Source organism: Gastrolobium bilobum, unplaced genomic scaffold (assembly GCF_033153095.1).
Source record: "Gastrolobium bilobum isolate Gb01-03AN ecotype WA unplaced genomic scaffold, APGP_CSIRO_Gbil_v1 utg1240, whole genome shotgun sequence".
Classification (NCBI taxonomy): Eukaryota; Viridiplantae; Streptophyta; class Magnoliopsida; order Fabales; family Fabaceae; genus Gastrolobium; species Gastrolobium bilobum.
In genome coordinates this window covers 613,378-635,967 of record NW_026898998.1, presented here as the reverse complement: position 1 = coordinate 635,967, position 22,590 = coordinate 613,378, and the positions used below count along the sequence as shown (strand labels likewise).

Below are 22,590 nucleotides of genomic sequence, written 5' to 3'. Positions count from 1 at the left end.
GGATTGTATGCAATCTTTCTGCAGAGTCAATGGAGTGTGGTTGGGGAATCTGTTTGTAATCTGGTTCAAGATTGCTTTCAGACACCTGAGAAGGTCAAGGAGATAAACAATACTTACATTTGTTTGATCCCCAAGAGAGAAAGTCCTGAAAGTATGAAGGACTTCAGGCCTATTAGCCTTTGTAATGTTGTCTACAAGATCATTACAAAAACTGTGTCTGATAGATTGAGAAATCTTATGCCTAAATTAATTTCTCCCAATCAGAGTAGTTTTATCTATGGGAGACAAAGTGTTGATAACATAGTGGTGGCCCAAGAAGTGATTCACTCTATGAGGAATAGGAGAGGCAGGAAGGGTTGGATGATGATAAAAGTGGACCTTGAGAAATCATATGATCGGCTTAGTTGGAGCTTTGTGAGGGAGACTGTAAAGGATCTTGGCTTTCCAAGTTCTCTTTGTGACTTGATCCTCAGTTGTATATCCTCCACCACTTTTAACCTGCTTTGGAATGGGGTAGCTACTAAAGGAATTATCCCAGAAAGAGGGATAAGACAGGGGGATCCCCTCTCCCCTTATTTGTTTGTCCTTTGTATGGAGAGGCTTGCACATCTTATTCAAATGGCTGTGGAAGTCAAGGCTTGGAAACCTGTTTTGCTCAGGAAGGATGCTCCCCCTTTATCACACCTCTTCTTTGCTGATGACATAATTCTATGTGCTGAAGCGAGTCTTGATCAAGCCCACATAATTAATCAGGTCCTCAAAGTTTTCCATGAAGCATCTGGGCAGAAAGTGAGTAGGGATAAAACAAGAGTGTTCTTTTCGAAGAATGTTTGCTTCAATAAGGCTAAAGAGATCAGTGACTGCCTGGGAGTCTCTATCACTTCTGATCTGGGGAGCTATTTGGGGATCCCTCTACATCATAGGAGAGTGACAAGAAATGCATTCACATATGTGCTTGAAAGAGTGCACAAGAGATTGTCTACCTGGAACCAAAGTTCCTTATCTCTTGCAGGTAGATCTACTCTGGCTAAGGCAGTTTTGGAAGCCCTTCCTGCTTATACTATGCAATCCGTTAATTTGCCCATTAGTGTTTGTAAAGAAGTTGAGAAGCTCACAAGGAGTTTTTTATGGGGATCTAGTCAGAACCAAAGGAAAACCCACCTGGTCAGTTGGAACAGGGTGTGTCAGTCCAAGAAGAGAGGGGGATTGGGTCTTAGGGACCAAGTTAAAGTTAATAAGGCTTTTTCAATGAAGCTTGGCTTCGGACTTATGAGCAAACCTGAAGATCTCTGGGTTCGGATTTTGAAGTCCAAGTATAAAGTGGAGAAAGGTATGATTCCAAACCTTGCCATTTGTAGGAACTCTTCGAATACATGGAGAGGAATACAACAAGTTTGGGGACAGGTTCAGGCCGGATCTAGGATCCACTTAGGGGATGGCAGAAGCATAGACTTCTGGAAGGACAGTTAGCTCCCTGGATAGGGTAAGCTAATTGAGTATGTGCAGGTTGTTATTCCTAGAGAGGAGTCCAATTGGAAGGTGGCTGATTATGTCTTAGAGGGGGGAGGTTGGAATTGGGAACTCTTAGAGCATTTCCTCCCAGATGAGCTGTTACCTATGGTAGCTGTTGTTCCTGCTCCGAAGCCCTCTGATGGCAGGGATATGGTTTTGTGGAATCACTCATCTTCTGGCTTGTTCACTGTCAGCTCAGCCTATGATTCCCTGTGCTCTGTTCAAAGCAACCTGAAATTTGAAGACTGGAACCTTATCTGGAGATGGGAGGGGCCTCAGAGGATCAAAGTCTTCTTATGGTTGCTTTTTGGCAACAAAATCCTCTGCAATGCTGAACGGGTGAGAAGACACATGGCAGACAATGCTAGTTGCCCAAGATGTCATCATGTGATAGAAGACAGGGATCATTTATTCAGATCTTGTAATTGGGCTAGGGAGGTTTGGAGGCACTGGGTTAATCCCAACATGAACACCCTGTTCTGTAGTGGCAGTTTTGATAACTGGTTGAATGTCAATATGAAATCCAGGACTCACAATGCTGATTGGGCCCTCAGTTTTGGTGGGGTCTGCTGGTATATGTGGAAGGATAGGAATAAACTTATCTTTGAAGGTACTAGTCTATCTCCTTATGATTTCTATCAGCAGGTGGTTGTTCACATTATGCAGATCAAGGCTGCAAGTAAGATGCTGATGGTTGCGGGTTTGAATCTGGAGCCAATTCGAGAAGTCTGGGTCAATTGGAAGCCTCCTCCACAAGGATGGTTAAAGATTAATGTGGATGGATCTTGTAGAGACAGTGGCACTAATCTAGCTTGTGGTGGAGTTGTGAGAGATGGAGATGGTAATTGGATCACTGGATTCTCAAAAAAAGTTGGTTATGGTACGGCTTTGATGGCTGAATTGTGGGGCATTTTGATTGGCCTGGAATGAATTTGGAATAATAATTACAGAGATGTTATGCTGGAGGGGGATTCTCTAGTGGCCATTCAATTGGTTAAGGAGGGATGTGTTGAGTCTCATCCTTGTTTTTCTTTGGTAAATAGAATCAGGAATTTGATGGAAGCCCATTGGTTTGTGAATATTATACACATATATAGAGAAAGCAATAGTGTTGCAGATTGGCTAGCCAAACTTAGGATTGATGACAGTTGGGATATTCACTGGTTTTCTTCTCCTTTGGATGGGTGTAGGGACCTTGTCTTAGAGGATTGTAGGGGCATTTTGCCCAGCTATGTTGCGGTGTAGCCTTTTTCTGTCTTAATTTCCTTTGTAATCCAAAAAAAAAAAAAAAGTTACACACGTATCTGGGATATAATTAGATTCTGAATTTTAATTTTATGCAAAAATGCCATATATATTATCATGTGCATCCTATATTATCATGCCATATATTTTATCAGTATAATTAAATTCTTTTTTTATATATAAATTTAAAACCAACATGGGAGACAAGTAAGCTTTAGAACCTCAGCGATTTTTCCCTTTTGTGACTCTATGAAGTGCATTTAATAATGATCTATTCTATGTTTTATAATGTCTACGAACATTCAGCTTTATGGCAGAAATGATTGGGGGTTCGATGAAGAATTTCCTGGAATTATGATTGCTAGATGATATGTTTTATCTTGGCAAACGTGTACTGATTAATGATGATGTGCTTATGTTATTTGGAAAAATTTCTTGTGCTGAATTGTATGAGCAGTCCTAGCCAGGCTCAGAGGAAAAGGATCTGTCTTATGAATTATATTCCTGCGTTAAGTTCACCCAGATCTCTTTGGAAAATTCCTATATTGGATTGAGTCTCGGGGAAACATAAAAGACAAGTGTTAGTTTAATGAAAGTCAAGATGTTGAATTATGTTTTATTCTTAACGAATTCTGATGCAAGGCATACTGGCATAGAATCCAAATAAATTAAATAAAGAATTATAAAATATATCACATACATTAAAAACACATTGCATACATTTTGCTATGTCTTAGCTTTTTAAATTTAAGGAAAAATAGAGTTTTTACAAATGTTAAAACCTTATAGCTAGGAGTTTTAAACTTACAAAAAAAAAAAATGAATTTAATTATACTAATAAAAAAAAACGTCCTCCTATGAGTACCAACATGGTAAAGGGTAGACATGGTAATATATATGGCATTTTTTTTGGTTTTGAGAACAAATTCCAACATGTTAATCATGAGGAATGCTGTAACAATCTACCGCACAATTTAAATCTGATTATGAGTTAGATGTTTAAACTGTCAATTTAGCCTGGCCTATAAAACAAAACTAAATCTACCTAAATACAAAAAGTAGATCTAGAAGGCCTCAGTGAGCGTTTAAGGTTTGATTCATAGTTGATAGTACCGCTAAGGTTCTGAAATATAAAGCATTTCAAAAATTTGGAGCACCAAGTGTGCGAAGGATGTGGTTCTTGGTTTCAGCAAAGGAAGCCTGGGTTATAGTCAAGCTCCTGAAAGAAAAAAGAACAGAAGCAACAATAAATTGATATATAATTAATTCCCAGACACAGGAAGGATCTACCATTCACACCCAATGAGTACCAACTATGAAATAATAAGAACAATACAAGCACTTGATGAACGTCATTGACAGAATCAACTTTCTCTTTCCCTTTAAGAACCACAGCAAGCAGATTTTTGGGCGGCTTGAGCAGACCCTGCTCCCTGGTCTGGTTGGTTAATCTTGAGTGCCTGGGGCTGCAAAGAACCAAATGAAAAGTTGGTGTAAAAATGATGAGACAATTAAATTTAGAAAGGGCCTTCTGATTCAACCAAACATACACCCCTATGGTCTAAAACTGAAAATCAACTATATCAAGGATGAGTCTTGCATTATTCAAATAGTTGGCAATCAGAAAATGATGCAAATATCAATTGTCAGGAGAAAGTTCAAAAGAAAAACCTCAGCCTTTGAGTCACTATCTGCAAGTCTTTGTTTGATGTCCCGAGCTATTGAAAAGAAAACCTCATCCACATGCATATTAGTTTTTGCACTCTGTATAAGCATATTCTCAGCATTAAAAACAGATCAGTGACTTCGGATGATATGTTATTTCAACAAGAGCAATAAGTGACACTTACAGTCTCGAAAAACTTGATGCCGTATTCATCTGCCAGAGCTTGACCTTTTGAAGTTGGAACAGCCTAAGGAGAATATTGTCCAGCATCAAGTAGGGCATAGTAACCATAGGAGACACATGTACAAGCATAACCAAAAAGATGGACAAGAGTGAGAATGAGTGGGAGACAAACTCTTTTGCTTTCATCCATGTCAGCCTTGTTCCCAACTAATATCTTGTTGACATTGTCAGAAGCATGTTGCTCAATGTTGCGAATCCAATTCCTGATGTCTAAACATGAGATGAAATAAGTCTAGTTGTAATATCTGAAAACCCATTCAAAGCACTGGAATCTCCCCAAATTATAAAGTTGAAAATTAGAGTTTATAGAAAAAATACATGTTCCACGGTAATAAGAAAACACGCATTGGAGGAGATTAAGTATGTTGGGGAAATAATAAAAGATGCACTGTTTAAAACTTAAGAGCTAAAGGAGGAAGGAGAACTTACTGTTAAAAGAAGACTCATCAGTAACATCATACACAAGCAAAATACCCATGGCTCCACGGTAATAAGCTGCAAAAGAAGGATTAAAAACATGTGACAGAAGCTTCAAAATTTGCATGTTTGAAACAGTAGTGGTTGTCAATTGATATCATGATATGTAATGATATTACAAAGTAACACCCTACACTAAATTATTACAGCGGGGACAACACAGAAGATCCAACTACTTGTCAAGACTGATAAGCCCAGAATTTTTTAAACAATACCTAAAACCAACCTAATGAAGAAATCCAGCACATACAATAATACTAAACAAGCATTTGATTTCAATACAGCCAGCGATCTTAGAAGGATAAAAGACCACCAAGTCCAATCAAGTGCATTAGACATTTAAACTGGCAATTAAAGTTTTACTCACCAAGTCAAAGCAGACTGGTTTACAAAAAAATTGTTTAGAAATTTAGAGAAGAAAGGGAAATCTATTTTCCTCGCTCAATATTAGCCAAACTACAGTCAATGGTCCCAAAGAAAATACAGTTCCTCTTGAGCTACGCAAAGCACCCTGTCCAATATAACACCCAGGTAAAACAACTAAATAGTTAACAGGAAATATAATCCACATTCCACAACGAAAATCACCGAGGACAAAAAGTATTATTAAAATCTATTATTTAAATTAGGACCTATCCAATTTCAAAGAACAAAAGGACACAATAAGTAAATAGCAGTTAATATTAACATCATGACAAGTACACATTACACATAAAAGTATTTATAAGTTGGATATAAAGAACAAAAATTGAGATCTCACCAAAAAATGTAGTTATAACTGGGAGGAAAAAAAAAAACACTTTCAATCTCGAATACTAACCAGTTGTAATAGTTCGAAACCGCTCTTGACCAGCTGTATCCCATATTTGCAATTTGATTCGCTTGCTATCAAGCTCTATGGTCCTTATTTTGAAATCAATGCTGAAGAAAAAATAAACCATTCTAGTAAGATCAGAGGCATCTCCTCACGAGAGAGACAAAAGAAGAATAAGGAAAATGTAGAATAGGTGATTTCACAAAAAGGAACCTACCCAATGGTCGTGATAAAACTAGTTGTAAAAGATCCATCTGAGAAACGCAACAGAAGGCAACTTTTACCTACACCTGCCAAAGTGAACAAAGTAATGAGATACAAATTCAACCCCACAACATATATTCCCTAAATTAATAAAAGTATAAAACAAAAAGTGGAAAAAAAATATTAAACAAAAAAAAAAAGCGGATAGAAAGTCTTTCTCTCCTCCCACCATCACATTTTGATTAATAAGTGGTTTTTCAAACACGGGTGAGTTGGATGTTAAAATTAAAAGGGTAGTTACAAGTCAAAAACTAAACCAAAGAAGTGCCCACATTTTCCCCAATTTTGCCACTATTTGATAGCTACCAATTCAACAAACATCATAACAGGTAACTAATAACTAACCATAACCTTTTATTTCCTTTACATAGTCGTAATTTCATTGACAAAAAGGTACTACCTCCATTCATTACAGAAAACTTCTATGAATCTCTAGCATGACAGTTATCGCATTCCCTTGAATAGAGTACTAATCATCCATTTACCACTGAAAATCACAGAACCCAGTAAACTGACGCCGTAAATACACAAATCAGGTCAATTTTATGCCTAAACAAATAATTCAACAGAAAATAAAATAAAATAACCATTCAGAGACTTGCATAATAGTTCAACCATCACAAACCGGATCAAATCGAGAAACTCTAAAAAATTCAATTAAAAAAAAGTTGCAAAACGAAAAGTACCGCTATCGCCGATGAGAAGAAGCTTTATTAGGTAATCGTAATCGGCTCGTGCTCTTGCAGGTGGAGCAGCCATCGATCGAGATCAACGCAAGAGTAGAAAAATTAATTACGAAAAATTAAAAATTATATATGCGATTTTATTCCAAAGAATAACTGTAGAGTGAAGCATAAAAAATTCTGAAGTAGTTGAATAAAGAGAGAAAAATGAAAATAGCAGATTAGGAAGAAGAAGAAGAAAAAAAACAAGGTTGAGATCTGAAAGGAAAACGAAGAGTGGCGTTGAAAAGTGTTTTTTTGGTAAAAGGAAATTGCAAACACTCTGTCACTCAATTATTTCGCGTTCAGCGGGACCGTTACATACTTATTTTTTATATTTATTTATTTTTTTGAAAAAATATTTTTGCAATTATTGCAGATAAGTTATCTGTATTTATTCTCAAAATGACGTCATTTTAATATTGAAATCTTAAAAAATTATAAATATAAAGAATATTACAACCTTAAAATAAATTAAAATTATAAAAACATCATAATTTTTGCTCTAAAATAATATCGTATTGAACTTACTGCAAATAACTTATATGTATTAACACTAGAAAAAAGCAAATTTTTTCCCCTTATGATTAGATTTTAAACTTGCGTATATATGTTAAAACTGGTTAATTCGTCATGTATTAGTGAAAAAGGAAATATTACTCACATATTATATGAGAATAGTTCTTTTACGTTACAGAGAGAATTCAAGTGGGGTTCACAACTAAAAAGTAAAAAAAAAAAAGGGGGGGTGAAATTTTCAAATTGAGAGAACATGAGATAATTATTTTATGTAAAATAAGAATAGTATTTTTCTAGTTTAAAAGGTCTAAAGTTATTTTACAAAATTTTATTTGTTCATTAAAATACACACATGAAAATGTGTACGATTCACATTTTTTTTCTCTCTCTTCTCTTCTCTTCTCATTGGTCCATATGGACCCACATACTTTTATATGTGTATGTTAATGAACATTAGATAAAGTTATCTAAAGCAAAATTAGAAACTCAAAACCCTAGTTTAAAATATGGTGATCTATGATAGGTTAACCCATTTTATTTTTTTTAGTGAGTTGGAAAGATTATTAATTAAAATATATAATTCCTCTAAAAAATTCTCAAAGGGATTAAGAGATCTTCCCTGATCCTAGTAGAGTACCGGTGTCTAATCCCGCTTAAACTTCTACTTAAAAACAAAAAAAAAAAAATTGTTTTCAAGTTCTAAGTCACATGTTATGTTATGGGTGCTATTTTTTTTTCCAACATAATTTTTCATGAAAAATTACTTCTCTCATGACTTTTTAACATTTGGCTTCTAAATATTAGTTAAAAAGAATAAAAAGTGTGTCTGTCCAAACAATTACAATTAATGAGAAATGTAATACATTTTATTAATTCGTTGAAATTTAAAAAGAAATGCATAAACGAATATAAACATAGGCTAGCTGTATTGAAAACTAAACCCTTGGAAAGGTATTTGTTTTATTTTGGTGATACAGATGTCCAGTCCAATGGACTGGTATGCTGATCTTGGATCTAGTGCCCTCTCCAAAGTATCTATGAAAGAGATACCCTTGAGTAAAGTAAATCACTGTGCACAGTAAACAAGTGACAGCTTTGCCAAAGGGGGTGTGTGTGCGCACAGTGACAACATAACAGTAAGAGAGAGAGCGTAACGTACCTTTAGGGTTTACCTCTTATTTATAGGAGTAACCTGTGGGTAATATGATGTGGACCTTTAGTGCCTCTGATGAGCCCCAGGTCTGTCTGTCATGTTGTTGTATTAGGATTAGTATCCTTGATGGATATCTATCCATAATTATGCTTGACTTAAATCTTGGATTGCCCCTTGTTGGGCCTGTCATTCAATGGGCCCCTTATACAGGTCCATAACAGTTGCCCCGTAGCCAGGCTATTTGGGTGCCCGGGTTGCCGGGGTGAACTTCTTTGTATTTTGCTTCAGGTTTTCTACTGAGCTGAGAGCGTTTGTTTTTGTAACCCCTTTGCATATATGCTTCTTGCACCCAAGATTTTTCAATCGGGGTCCTCATTGCCCCTTATCTCGGCGGGTTGAGCATGAACCCGGGAAGATATCTCACGTATTCCCTATACCGAGTTACAAATGAGCTTGAGTTGTTGGAATCCAACTGGCGAGTTGCCCCCAAGCATCATTTCTTACACACATGTCTTCAGATATGTCCTGAGCTTGTAGCTTTCTTCTGGAACTGGGAATGGTTTCTCTCAGCCCCCATATGGGCGGGTTATGCATGAACCCGGCAAGATACTGCACATGTGTGACCGAGTTAGAAATGACCTTGAGTTGTTGGGATCCAACTGACGAGTTGCCCCAAGCATCATCCATGTAATTTGGCTAAACATTTGTTGTGTATGTGTGTTTTGATTTTTTTGGTGCCGACTTATCGTCAGCAATCATTTTATTCTGACACGTGTTGATTGTCGCGTGTGTTAACGTTTTCGCATTTCGTGCTCATTCATTAAATGTGTCATTTCAAGCGTCTAATCATTACTTTTTCGGTGTAATGACATTAGTGCCCCTGACTCTTGCCATTCGTAACTGTTGCAGTTACAATTATGCCTACAAAAGCACACATCTTTTTCCCCTTTTCGTTCTTTACTTTGATTATTCTGGAGAAGTTTTTGCTTGCCCCAAATCCTTTGAGCGCTAGCATCCGCAAGTGCTTTTCTGCATATTCTTGCAGGTTCGTCTTCTTCACTCAAGTATTATCGCTTTCCTTCAAACATCCCTTATCTTCTTCTTGAATAATCTGTATTTGGCTGTCTGCATTTTAGACATTGGCCATTTCTATTTTGGGTTTGATGTTCTTCAGACATTATTCTGGCAAATTGTTTGCTGGTTGATTTTCCTTCATGCTATGTCAATGCCCTTTGTTCGTAGAGTGTCGCATATTGCTTCACTTCTGGCATTTTAGCGTGTGTCACCCTTCTTCTGTCGTTTTTCCTTTATTTCTTTTAAATTTTGGTGTCATTTGGCTTTTAAAAAAAATGAGGGGGGAAAACCTCCTTCTTCAGTTTTGCATTGTGAGCGGAAGAAGGAGTAAGATTCTGACTTGTTGGAGAAGATTCCCCCTGGTGTTCGTTTCTGGCTGTGGGGGATTCCTAAAATTGAAGAAGAGGAAAGGGAAGCCATGTTTCGCGGTTATCGTGGTGGTAGATCCAAAAGAAGATCCGGGTTTCCTAGTCAGAAATTAGGTCAAAGCCGGGGTAGTGGTTCTTCCATCGGGGGTAGGAGTCGTCTTTCCGTGAATAGACGTATTCCCCAATACTTTCCGCATACCGGTCTTGAACCTTCCCGTTGCTCTTCTATAACAAACCCTGCATCTTCATCAACCCACCAGGGTGTTTCACAGTCTTTCCCTGCCTAGAAAGCCGGTCCTTGCTACTCTTGTGTCTTTCTGAGTTCCAAACTCATTGAACAAGGATGTGACTCTTTAGCCGAGTCTACTTTGGCTAATTGCCGACATGGAGATGTTCCGAAATCTACCCCCGCATCTGGTGAGGCAGATGATCCAATCATCGTCTCGAACAAACCTACCTCATTATCCTCTAGTGACTCTTCATCTAGTAGCCTTTTTGATTCAGGTATGCTCGTTCTGTCCTTCTGATTAAGTTCTTTTATTATTTTAGGTATTTATGGCATCTCCCCCCAGAGGTTGTAGAGGAGTCGGGTTCTGCCGAGTCGTATTCCGAGTCTCCTCCTGCCTCTTTAGTATCTCAGTTTTCCTGGGTAACTTACGAGGTTTTAAATACCACCTACGAGATGAGTACGGATGATGTGGCTGGGCTTCCCGTCAGGAAGTTAGAGAATTATGATATAGTCCCCCCACGAGAAGACGAGCCGGTTTGCTCTGGGGGAACTTCAGAAGATCCTTGCTTCTTTTTCTTCTATCGGAATGTCGTGACTCAACTCGGCATTACGTTTCCTTTTACCGAATTCCAGAATTCCAGATTGATATCTTGAATCACCTCCACATAGCTCCTACTCAGCTTCATCCCAATGCTTGGGGTTTCGTCAAGGCGTTCAAGCATTTTTGTGCATACCTCGCTCTGCCACCTTCTGTTTGCGTTTCCTTTTTCTTTTTTCAAGCACTTACCCCTCGAACTAGTCGTGAACCTCCAGAACGAAAAGGTTAGGTCACCATTCGGGGTGTCCTTGGTTGTAAAATTTTCCAAGTTTACACTAAGTTTTCAAGAACTTCAAAGACAAGTTCTTTAAAGTTTCCACGCATCCCGGCAAGGAGGTGTAGTTTCTCAATAACTGTGACTCCGAGCATGTGGAGGGAAAATTTCCCTTACATTGGTCATCTGACCACTATCACTTTCCTTCTTCAAGCTATCATTTCAAAGAGTCCGAGTTGAACCCCACTGATGTCAATAGTGTAATCGCCATGGGTGCATACATCCAGTCGCGCAGTCATGCTAGTGTTGCATCCCTTATCTAGAAGTCCCAAGAAGAGCTTGATAATGAAATAAGTATGTTTTGCTTTTACATTTATATGCACATTTGTTGTAATGCATCTCTTAACCAACTTCATTGCCTTTGATTTGTAGTTCCCGGCGTGGAAAACCAGCAGAATGAGCAACCCAGCTGGCTGGCCACCCTGAGCCAGGGAAAGAATGACCGTGTTGTCGATTCGACAATCAGGAAAAGGAAAGCCTCATACCTCAAGGTCAAGAAGCCTGTTGCTGACAAGGCAAACGGGATCCCGGATGATAAAGGCCATGTTGTTACTGTCAGCAATAAGAATAAGGGGGTCTCTGCTAATACTGGTGCCCCTGCCTCCTCTCAACAAGTGGTCAAGACTCCTCCCCCTCCTTCATCCACTGGGATGGCCAAACATGCTCTATGGCAGTCCAGGATAAGTGGTGCTCTATTTTCCCTCTCGAACCATTCTTCAGCTCATCTCATCCCAGATTAGGGAGCTGGAGGAGATGGAACTCAATTGCCTGAAGATGGCCTCAATGGCAAGACCTTTGCTTTCTTTAAAGCACAAATATCTTCGCACCCTCAACGAGGTAGCTGCATCCCGGGAGGAGAAGACGAAGACAGTTACATAGCTGATCAAGGTGAAGGAAGACTTTTCCTCCCTTAAAAAGGACCATGACCAAAACGCTGCAGATCTAGCCAAAGTGAAGGACGACTTTACCAACCTTCAGCGGGACAACAACCAACTTCAATACCTGTATGCCAGCAACTGCCAGAGCATGAAAGATTTTAAAATAAGGTATGAGGAGTTGGAGGGCAAGTTGCAGGAAGCTGAGAATAATGCCCAGCTTACCGGGGTGAACTTGAAAAATGCATCATTGACTCTTGCAACAATGCCTTAAGTCTACTTAAGGTTCTCAATCCAGATCTACAGTTGAACATGGTCGGCTTGAATTCTTGGGCCTATGTCAGCATTGGCCAAATCGTTCCTACTCCTTCTGCTTCTCCAGCAGGTGACTCGGTCACTCAAACTGAGGGGGAGGTGATTGTGGTTGAAGAGGGTGAGGAGGCAACCAATCAGCCCACTGAGGTTCCTGTAACACAAGTGAAGACTCCAGCCACCCCTGCTGAATGAAGGTCCGGGATACCGATTAACTTTGTAATTTTTTCTTTTTAATTGGGGCTCTTGAGTCCCTTTTCAATTTGTTATGAATATTGTCGTGATGCTTCCCGGTCTTTCTTTCTTAATATTTTTGAAGTTCTTTATTTGTGTTATGCATTCATAATTTGCCTTTGTATTTTGATATTTTACATTGCATATCCCTATAATAACTTAGACGCATTTGTCTAAGTATTTAAGGTTCATCTTCTTTCTGTTTTGCCTGAAGTATTTATTAAATACTTCTCAGGACTCGGCATTTCCTTTATTAGATAAATAGATTTGCATATCAATTATCTATGTTTATAACTTAGACAAATTCCCAAGTTTTTTTTAAACCTCATTCGTGTTGCTCCCCGTCCAAGATGAGTTATTCTTAACAACTCGAATATATTTCCATTTTTGCAACTCGTGCATTTTACGAGTGCATGTATTTTGACCTAGCCGAGGTCAAAAAGCATTATATGGATTTCGTTTTTTGTCAATTTCCATGACGTACGTTTATTTTGACTCAACCATTTTGGTAAGCCAGCATTGATGAAGGTAAAAATCTCTGTTGACTTAACTGTTTCATCATAACCTGGATTTTGTAGCCCGACTTTATCCAAGGTAAAGGCAGTATTATCACCTATCCCCCTTGGGTCTTTTGACCGAAGTAAGGAGCATTTCGACTTGATCAGATTCAGCATGACAAATTGCACAAATTGCACTTGCACCTCAGAATTTATATTGATGCATCAAAACTAAATAAGGATAAATCTTAAAATGAAAATTTCCTCATCTATTGATATCAAGTTTGTCGATTACATGAATTTGCCGGCATATTCGGCTTTTGTCAGGTCCCTAAAAAAGGAAAATAATTCCCCTAGGAAAAACTTCAAATAAATTGAAAATACTTCAAATCTTCAGAAGGTAGATCCCGGATTTAGTTGTAATATATTTTCAGTTTATCCGCGTTCTAGGTTCTCTTGATTCCTTTGCCTTCCGTTGTTTCCAGGACATAGGCTCATCTTCCAAGCTTTTATTTAACTCGGTAAGGACATTTTCAATTTGCAGCTAGCTTTTCATCTCTGGCATTTTTATTGCCAATGTCTGCTCTTCTGAGTACCAAGTCATTTTTCTCAAACACTTTTGGTCTTACTTTTTTGTTGTATCTAGCTGCTATCAGTTGTTTGGCCATCGTATCCCGGCAGTGAGCTGTGACCCTGGCTTCATCAACGAGATCTAACTCAGCAGTGAGCAGTTTACTGTTTTCTTGTTCATTCTGCTTAATAGCATTCATTCTTCTCCAAGAGGGTTCTCCAATCTCCACCGAGATCATGGCTTCACATCCATATGTCAATTTGAAATGGGTTTTCACTGTTGCTGTCTGGGTACTCGTTCGATATCCCCACAAAACAAAGTATAATTGATGAACCCAGCTTTCTTTGGCATCCATCGTTCGTTTCTTGAGCCCATCAATAATTACCTTGTTTGCAGCTTCAGCTTGCCCATTTGACTGCGGGTGTTTCACAGATGTGAAGCGGTGTTTGACCTTTAAGTCTTTCATCAACTCCTGGAACCTTTTATCAGCAAACTGTATTCCATTATCAGTCACCACCTCAACTGGTATTCCAAACCTGTAATTAATGTTCCTTTCAAAGAACCTTTGTACCCTGGCCGAGGTTATTGTGGTAACGGTTCTGCTTCTATCTATTTGGTGAAGTAATCTACGGCCTCAATTAGCTACTTCAACAGCTTTGAAGGGTCCCAGCAAATCCATCCCCCATTTGAAAAAGGGCCATGGAGCCAAGATATATTTCAATTCTTTTGGTGGTGAAAGAATTAGCCTAGCATGCTTCTGACAACTGCGCATCTTTTGACATGTTCTTTGGAGTTTGCTTCCATAGTTGGCTAGTAATAGCCAGCTCGAGGGCCTTTCTAGCCAAAGCTCTACCCCTCATGTGTTGGCCATTGATTCCTTCGTGTATCTCAGCCAGCACATATTATGCTTCTTCCGAGTTCAAGCATTTCAGCATAGGGATATACAACCCCTTTCTATGCAGCTGATGTTCCATTATTGCATATTGCGTTGCATCTCAGACCAGCTTCCTAGACTCAGTGGGTCCTCAGACAATGTTTCTTTCTCAAGGTATGCCACAATGGGTTGCCTCCAATCATTTGTCGAGGTGATTATCAACACACAACTTAGCTCAGTTCTACTATGCTGAACCACAATTTTGTGGTTTCCTAAATTCTTTGTACTTGTCAATTTGGACAAAATGTCAGCTCGACTGTTTTCCCCTCGAGGAATATGAGCTATTTTTACTTCTTCAAACTAGGCTATCATTTCTCGGACCTTGTTTAGGTATTTCATCAGCAAAGAGCCCTTGGCCTGATATTTTCCTTCTATCACATAAGTCACCAATTGGGAGTCACTGAAGATTCTAACCTTTTTGGCTCCGTGTTCTTTAGCCTGCATCAACCCGGCTATTAGGGCTTCATATTCTGCTCTATTATTTGAAGTTGGGAAACCCAGGTTCAAGGAGTGTTCTATTGCCGCTCCTTCTGGACTTTCGAGTATGATCCCGACTCCACTTCCTTTATAATTGGAGGATCCATCTACATACACTCTCCAAATATCTTCAGTTTCTCCCATTTCTGTGCTAACCGGGGTGAGTTCCATTACAAAGTCGTTCAAAGCTTGTGACTTGATGGCCTTTCGAATTTCATATCCTATATCGTATTCAGAGAGTTCAATTGCCCAGTTAGTCATTCTCCCTGCCAGATCCGGCTTATGCAAAACCTGCCGTATAAGTTGATTAGTTCAGACTACTATCTGATATCCTTGAAAGTATGGCCGTAATCTCCTCGCTGTAATCAACAAGGCAAAATCCATTTTTTCCAGCCTCTGGTATTTTAACTCAGGACCTTGCAAGGCCCTACTGAAAAAGTAAATAAGCTCCTGACCTTTACTAGTTTCCTTGATCAGAACAACACTTATTGCCTCTTCTCCATAGCCAAGTACAAGATCAGAGTATCTCCTGGTTATGGCTTAGACAGTACTGGTGGGGTTGCCAAGCATTTCTTAATCTTGTCAAACGCGAATTGACATTCCGGGTTCCAGCCTTGCACAGCTTCTTTCTTCAACAATTTGAAGAATAGGAGGGCATTCTCAGCTGACTTGGGTAAGAACCGGGTTAGTGCAGCCAGCCTACCAGTCAATTGTTGAACCTCCTTCTTGCTTTGAGGAGCTTTCATTTCAAGCACTGCTTTGCACTTGTCAGGGTTTGCTTCAATTCCTCTATGGGTTAACATGAAACCCAAAAATTTCCCTGTCAGGACTCCAAACACACATTTTACCGGATTCAGGCGAATGCAGTATTTTCTAAGCTTTTGGAATGTCTGCTCCAGATCTCGGACATGATTCGTCATGTCAAATAACTTGACGATCATATCATCAATGTATACCTCCACGTATTTGTCCAATTGATCCTCAAACACCTTGTTCATCATCCTCTGGTATGTAGCCCCAGAGTTTTTGAGCCCAAAAGACATCATATTGTAGCAGTAATTGGCCCTTTCAACAATAAAGGCAGTTTTCTCTTGATCTTCTGGATACATCAGAATCTGGTTATAACCGGAATAAGCATCCATGAAGGCTAGCAGTTGAAATCCAGCTGAGTTATCCACTAGCTGGTCTATGATGAGCATAGGGTAAGAATCCTTTGGGCACACTTTATTCAGATTCGTGTAATTAGTGCAGACTCTCCATTTTTCGTTGGGTTTTTTCACCATGACAACATTGGCAAGCCAGGTTGTATATTGTATTTTACGGATAAACCCAGCATCCAGCAACTCCTTCACATGCTCTTCTAGGACTTGTTTTCTTTCTGGCCCCAGTTTTCTTTTCTTTTCTTTTCTTTTGCGCTACTGGCGCTGATCCAGGGTAAACTGCCAATTTGTGGCAGCAAAAGCTTGGATCTATGTCGGGAATCTCTGATGACTTCCATGCGAAGACATCTGTGTTGCTTTTGAGAAACCCGGCTAATTCTTCCTTGATGTGGGGATCTATAGCCTTACCAATTTGGGATCTATAGTCTTAAAATGAGGAAAAAGTTGCATATATATATATATATGGGTTTTATAAGAGTTATGTTGTAGGAAAATGATTGTATAATGTTATAGAGATTCATTTTGCGTGCCGTAGTTTTTTCTTTTTCTTTTTTCTTCAAAAAGTGTGGGCCCCACAAAATATTGTGTGTGTAGGAAACTTTGTTGTGTCATGTTAAATAACAAATGCAAATCCCTATATATATACATATATATATATATGCAATTTCATCAATTTATTTGGGTCTTTTGATTTTTCGATAAATATAGAAAAAAAGTATTCAATATTTTTTAAAACGAGGGCTAACAATTCCCATGTAGAAAATAATGGAAATTTAATACAGTTGTCTCCTACTAAAAGATGTTAAATTATTTTTCCACTTATATCAACTTTAAATTTCGAAGTTTAAAAGAGAAGTGGGATATTAATGCACCTGTCTCAGTCTGCCACTAATTAATGATGAACTCTTTTCTTTGGGTCTTTTGGTTTTTTAATAAATATGGAAAAAAGCATTCAATGTTTTTCAAAATGAGGGTTAACAATTCTCATGTAAAAATAGTTAGTGGGAATTTAATACAGTTGTCTCCCCCTAAAAGATGTTAAATTCTTTTCTCACCTATACCAACTTCAAATTTTGAATTTTAAAAAAGAAGAGGGATAGTAATGCTCCTGTCTGCCACTATTTAATGTTGAACTCTTTTCGCATTAACTATTTAGTTTAAATATTTTAAATTACGAATTAAAATAAATTACTTTTCATTCTTCTATTTTAAAATTCTATATCTCGTATGATTATTTTTCATTCATCTGTTTTAAAATTCTATATCTCGTATGATTAATTTTTATTTTCCATCTTATCATTATGAGCATTGGCAACTCCCATTTTTAAGTTAAAATTTTAATAAATTTTCTTTTAAATTATAAATACGTCATTTCATATTTTTTAATTTTAAATTTTAAATTTTAAATTAATTTTTTTATCAACTATACATATATTTTATAATTTTAAATATATTTTTGTTTAATCTATAATTTTATATTAAAATTCAAATTTCTTATATATATATCTTTTTCCCATATTAAATGCTGAACTCTTTTTTCATTTATCAAGTTCAAAATTCAAACTTAAAAAATTTGAGTTTTAAATATTAAATAATTTCCCACCCAATAGACATAACAATTAATATTATTAATATGTTTAATAATTTTCCATACAGAAAGTAGTGGGAACCATACATAGAAGGATGTGCACGTTCTACAAGTAATAATTTCTAGTTTTCATTTACGACATAGGAAATTGTGTTTTTTTTACTCTTACATAAAAAATATGAAAGTTTAAAATTTGGAAAAAGTTGCATATATATATATATATATATATATATATATATATATATATGCAACTTCATCAATTTCTTTGGGTCTTTTGGTTTTTCGATAATTATGGGAAAGCATTCAATGTTTTTTAAAATGAGGATTAACAATTCTCATATAGAAAATAATGAAAAATTAATATAGCTGTCTCTCACTAAAAGATGTTAAACTCTTTTTCCGCCTATATCAATTTCAAATTTTGAGTTTTAAAAAAGAAGTGGTATATTAATGCACCTGTCTGCCACTAATTAATGTTGAAATCTTTTCGCACTAACTATTTAGTTTAAATATTTTAAATTTCAAATTAAAATAAAATGTTTTTCATTCATCTGTGTTTTTTTTGTACAAATTCTGTTTTTAAATTCTATATCTCGTATAATTATTTTTCATTTTTCATCTTATCATCATAAGCATTGGCAACTCCCATTTTTATGAGGATTCCATTCATATATCATTCACATCAAATTGGAAACTCATTATTAACAACAGCAATTAAGATAGTAAATGACTTATTCTTAATAGATATATTAATTAATGCTATTTTCATGAATTTTTGGAATTTCAATAATTTATTCACATTTAATTTCACTGGAGAAATAAAAAGAAAAAAAAAGGATATACTAAGGATACGTAATAAAAGTCATACATAAAATAAAGAAAATTCATTATTTTTTTGGATATACAAAGGATATTAGTAATTATGTTTAGTGGAGAAAAAATAAAAAATAAAAATAAGAAAAGGAAAGAATATATAATAATATATCCTTTTCGCTATTATGAAGCCACAATTGTATGATGCATATTCAAAAAAAAGAAAAAAAAAGGGAAGCTGCAAAATTGAAAAATCAAAAGAGTTCTTCAGTTTTCACAGCCAATGTTATTAAAATCGAGATCTTACATATGATCGAGAAGGCGTAAAAAAATCATAAAATCGACACAAATTCTAACATCATACCTATTCATATAAAATATTCATTATATTAAAAAAATTTATTTAAAGAAAAATAATTTATCACATAACCACAATATATTAATTTTTTAATCACAATATATATAAATTATATTATGCAAATTTGAATAAAAGAGAAAATGAAAATGACTCAAAAGTTGAAATTAGAAAATTTGAATGATTTTTTAAAAATAGTGTAGGGATCTGAACAAAGAATGCAGAGATAAGATGTAAAACGTGAAAAAGTGAATAAACTATTCCAACTTCCAAGAAACTCTTTCTCTTTCTTCAAGAATCAAAATAATTTTCACCCTCTTCAAGCCACAAGCAACTGGAAGTCAAGGATGAGAATTTTTTATGTCTGCCTCTTCCAATGGTGTTCGCTTCTTCAAGCCACAAGCCACATGAACAAAAAATTTTCTTTCTGACTCTTCCACCGCTGGCCAGCACCATCGACTTTCCATCTCACGCTGTCGCCGTCTGCCAGCACCTTCGGATGTAGTCTCCACCACTGTCTGCATCTGTCGCGTTGCGCCGCCCAGAAAAGGAAAGCTCAGAACCACAATTGTCGCCTTGCAAAGAGAGGTTCTCTCCCACCAGCATGCATCATCAAACAGAAGGACTACTTCGTTGGCCATCTTTTTCTCCCTCCCCTCTATGGTTTCTGTTTTGTTTTCTGAATTTTTTCAAAATTGCCAGAACGACGGAAACGCACGATATTATCGATTTTACGATCTTGAAAGGCAATTTCACCCGATTTCACCTTTGAACGTTTTTACCATGGATATAGATCGTTAGAGACAAAAAAATCGTAGTATCTTACGCTCTTACGAATTAACTCGCGATTTTAACAACATTGTTCACAGTTGTGCAATGCTCGTCTCTTTGTTGAGTTGCTCAGTTCTGCGATGTTCCTTGTCTTCTCTTTATTGTGCGGTTGTGTTGTCCTCTATAATGTGCATCTCTTTCTTTGATGAAGAGAAAAGTCATATATTCAATTTTCTCAACTCACTTCCAAGAGAAAAGGACGAAACTCAATTTGTTTCTTGAGAAAGAAATGGATCAAACATTCCTATTTTGTGGATGGAACAATAAGAACAAAGAGATAAGAAGGAATAATTGATGAATGATTTACCATTGAGGGACTTTTCTTCGAAAGGTTGACTGTCGTTGAAAGAGGTGACTCTCGAAGCATAAAGACCCTCATTGCCGCCGTGGAAGAAGAATGAATTAGCACTGTGAATAAAGATCTCTTTTTGGTAGTCGTGGATCGAAACAATTGAAGGTGGAAGACGCTGAATATGTAAATAATCACTCACAGTATCATGAATCCTTTTCACCCTAAAAAATGAATAAATCAGTGTCAGTATAAAAATTTATGAAAACGAATTCATAGGGTTTGTTCATAAAGAAACCAAAAATTATACCAATAGAATAATCTCTACACACATGAACGGGAAAAAAATGCAGGCAAGATAAAAAAGAAGAAGTAACACTTCCTTATTTATACAAAAACTCAATGCATTATTTGAGAAGTACCATTCAATAGATTTTCCACTTTCAAATAACTTTAGTAAACAACTTTTCAACTTCCACTAAGGCACAACTTTAAAAAACTTTTCAGCTCCTAATAAATTTCAATAAATTGTTGCATCCTCCAACTTTCGCAGCTTCCAATAAAAAGATAGTGAGAATTTAATTGTGTTTGCCAAAATTGATTTTTTAGAATTTTAAGCTTAAAAAATAATTTAAAAAGTTACACGTCATCGGATTTCAATTGATTTTTTAACCGGAAACAATTCAAATTCCTTTAAGTGTGAAGACAAAGTTGAAATTGAAGAAGAGCGTGACACGTCATCAAACTTTTCAATAAACGATTTTCCTTTATAATATATAAGATTTCTATCTCGTTAAAATCTATTTGTAAATATGTGTTTTCCCCTCGTCTTGACAAGAAATGATTAGTTATCAAACAGGTTTTTTTTTTTTTTTTTCTGAAAATCAAAACACAATTTTTGGAAACAGATTTCCCTATTCTCCCAGTTCTGTTTTCCGAGTATAAAGCCAGGAATAGGATGAAGATCAAAACAGCTTTGGCTGATGACTCTTTGGAGATACCAATAAATATGACCAAGGTTCATTTTCTTCTTCGTTTCTTTTTCCTAAATTGCCATGTTTCTAAAACCAGTTGAGCTCATATGCAAATTTGATCCTGATATCCAAAGGGTAAGTTGTCACAACTTGAAGATCGTCGGAGTTTGTATTGCAAATTTGCAACAAAGTATTTGTAATGTTATCATTTGTGTGATATCACCACAAAAAAAGAAAAAAGGAAATCAATAACAAAAACATTAATTAGTAAAAAATTAGATTAAAAAATATTTAAAGAATAATTACTCACCAACAAGAAGAGAGATGTTTTTAATAATCTCAGTGTCGTGTTACAATTAAATTATATTTCAATTTTTTCCTGTGGCTTCCATCAGTCACAGCGCATAATATAAACTCTTATAAAAATAGAAACTTTTGCAAAGTGGTATCAGAATTCTAAAATGCGGAAACTTATATTTACAATTTTTTTTTACAAACTCTTATAAACTGCATTAAGTTTGACCGGTCATATTTCAATTAAAAATGTATGATCAGTCATACTTAATGTAATTTGTAAAAAAAAATTGTAAATGAATCCTTCTCCCGAAAAATATCTAGTTAATTCTTAAACTTTAATCATTATTTTATGGAATAAAATATTATTACTACCAAATAATATTATTATCAATGTCACTAATCACTATCATATTTTAACAGATGATTTCCGTCAATCGACAGTTATTATTTACATAAATCAAATTTATTAATTAATTATTAATTCACAATAAATGATAAACGTTAATTGGTGAAAATCAACCATTTATTGTGAGATAAGAATCCAAAACGACCTCATTTTGAAATTACATTTCATAAATAAAAACCCAAAAAATTAAATAAAATTTCTGGCTATTTCAAAACAGAAGATTCAAAGTTCAAGCCAATTCCAATAGCATTGATCTAGCAACAACAGCCGATATTACAAATATAACAAACTTCAAACCAATTACAATAATGAATTCCAAAAATTGGTGGATTAGAGCACTGACAGGAACTACAATTACAATGGGTTCCAAAACTTTCTGCTGCCAATGGTGGTGCACACCCATAGCAAAGCAGCGAATGGTGGAGCAAAGCATGAATCATTACCACGATGAAGCACAGAAGGCGGTTTGATAGAGCATCGGAGTCTAGTGTGACTCAGTGAGCAACGAATGATGGAGGAGAACAACCGATTGAGAAAGTTGGGCTCCAAGATTCCTTGATTTGGGGCTTCGGATATTCGAACCAAAAGAATAAAAATTTTACTCTAAATCAAGAACGACATAATTTTGAAGAGCATGTGATAATTTTTTTTACTGTAACAGGAAAAATAATAAATTCACATGCTAAAATCTAGCTTATATATCTAAAATGAATATAAAGCGTTATTATTTTATGGGATTATCATTTTTTTTTATTACAGGAAATAAAGTTATTTATTATAACCCAAAATAATGTCAAGTTTAAAATAAAAAATATTTAG

The 22,590-nt window shown here is 36.2% G+C and overlaps 1 protein-coding gene across 4 annotated transcripts; it reads right to left on the bottom strand.

Moving 5' to 3' along the window:
* Positions 1-3,617: 3,617 nt before the first annotated feature.
* Positions 3,618-7,220, bottom strand: LOC133286112 (ras-related protein RABE1a-like). Of its 4 annotated transcripts, none has more exons than XR_009748088.1 (9): positions 6,908-7,220; positions 6,175-6,247; positions 5,964-6,064; positions 5,096-5,161; positions 4,779-4,876; positions 4,608-4,670; positions 4,429-4,521; positions 4,068-4,223; positions 3,618-3,976 (listed from the first exon to the last, which is right to left on the bottom strand). XR_009748088.1 is itself a non-coding variant. In XM_061483462.1 (9 exons), exons 1-8 carry the CDS (start codon positions 6,978-6,980, stop codon positions 4,140-4,142), a joined length of 651 nt encoding a protein of 216 aa, XP_061339446.1. In that variant the 5' UTR covers positions 6,981-7,220; the 3' UTR covers positions 3,618-3,976; positions 4,094-4,139. The 4 variants fall into 4 exon arrangements, 3 of the variants coding, with proteins under 3 accessions (XP_061339446.1, XP_061339447.1, XP_061339445.1); XM_061483462.1 differs by having other exon boundaries at positions 4,094-4,223; XM_061483463.1 differs by lacking the exon at positions 3,618-3,976 and adding an exon at positions 6,622-6,708 and having other exon boundaries at positions 3,996-4,223.
* Between the last annotated feature and the right edge of the window lie 15,370 nt (positions 7,221-22,590).

Coding starts and splice junctions, on each gene's coding strand:
- LOC133286112 (XM_061483462.1), bottom strand. CDS start 6,980: ATGGCTGCTCCACCTGCAAGAGCACGAGCCGATTACGATTACCTAATA. Junction 4,671..4,778: donor ACATGGATGAAAGCAAAAGA/GTTTGTCTCCCA, acceptor TATTCTCCTTAG/GCTGTTCCAACTTCAAAAGG. Junction 4,522..4,607: donor GCATCAAGTTTTTCGAGACT/GTAAGTGTCACT, acceptor ATGCTTATACAG/AGTGCAAAAACTAATATGCA.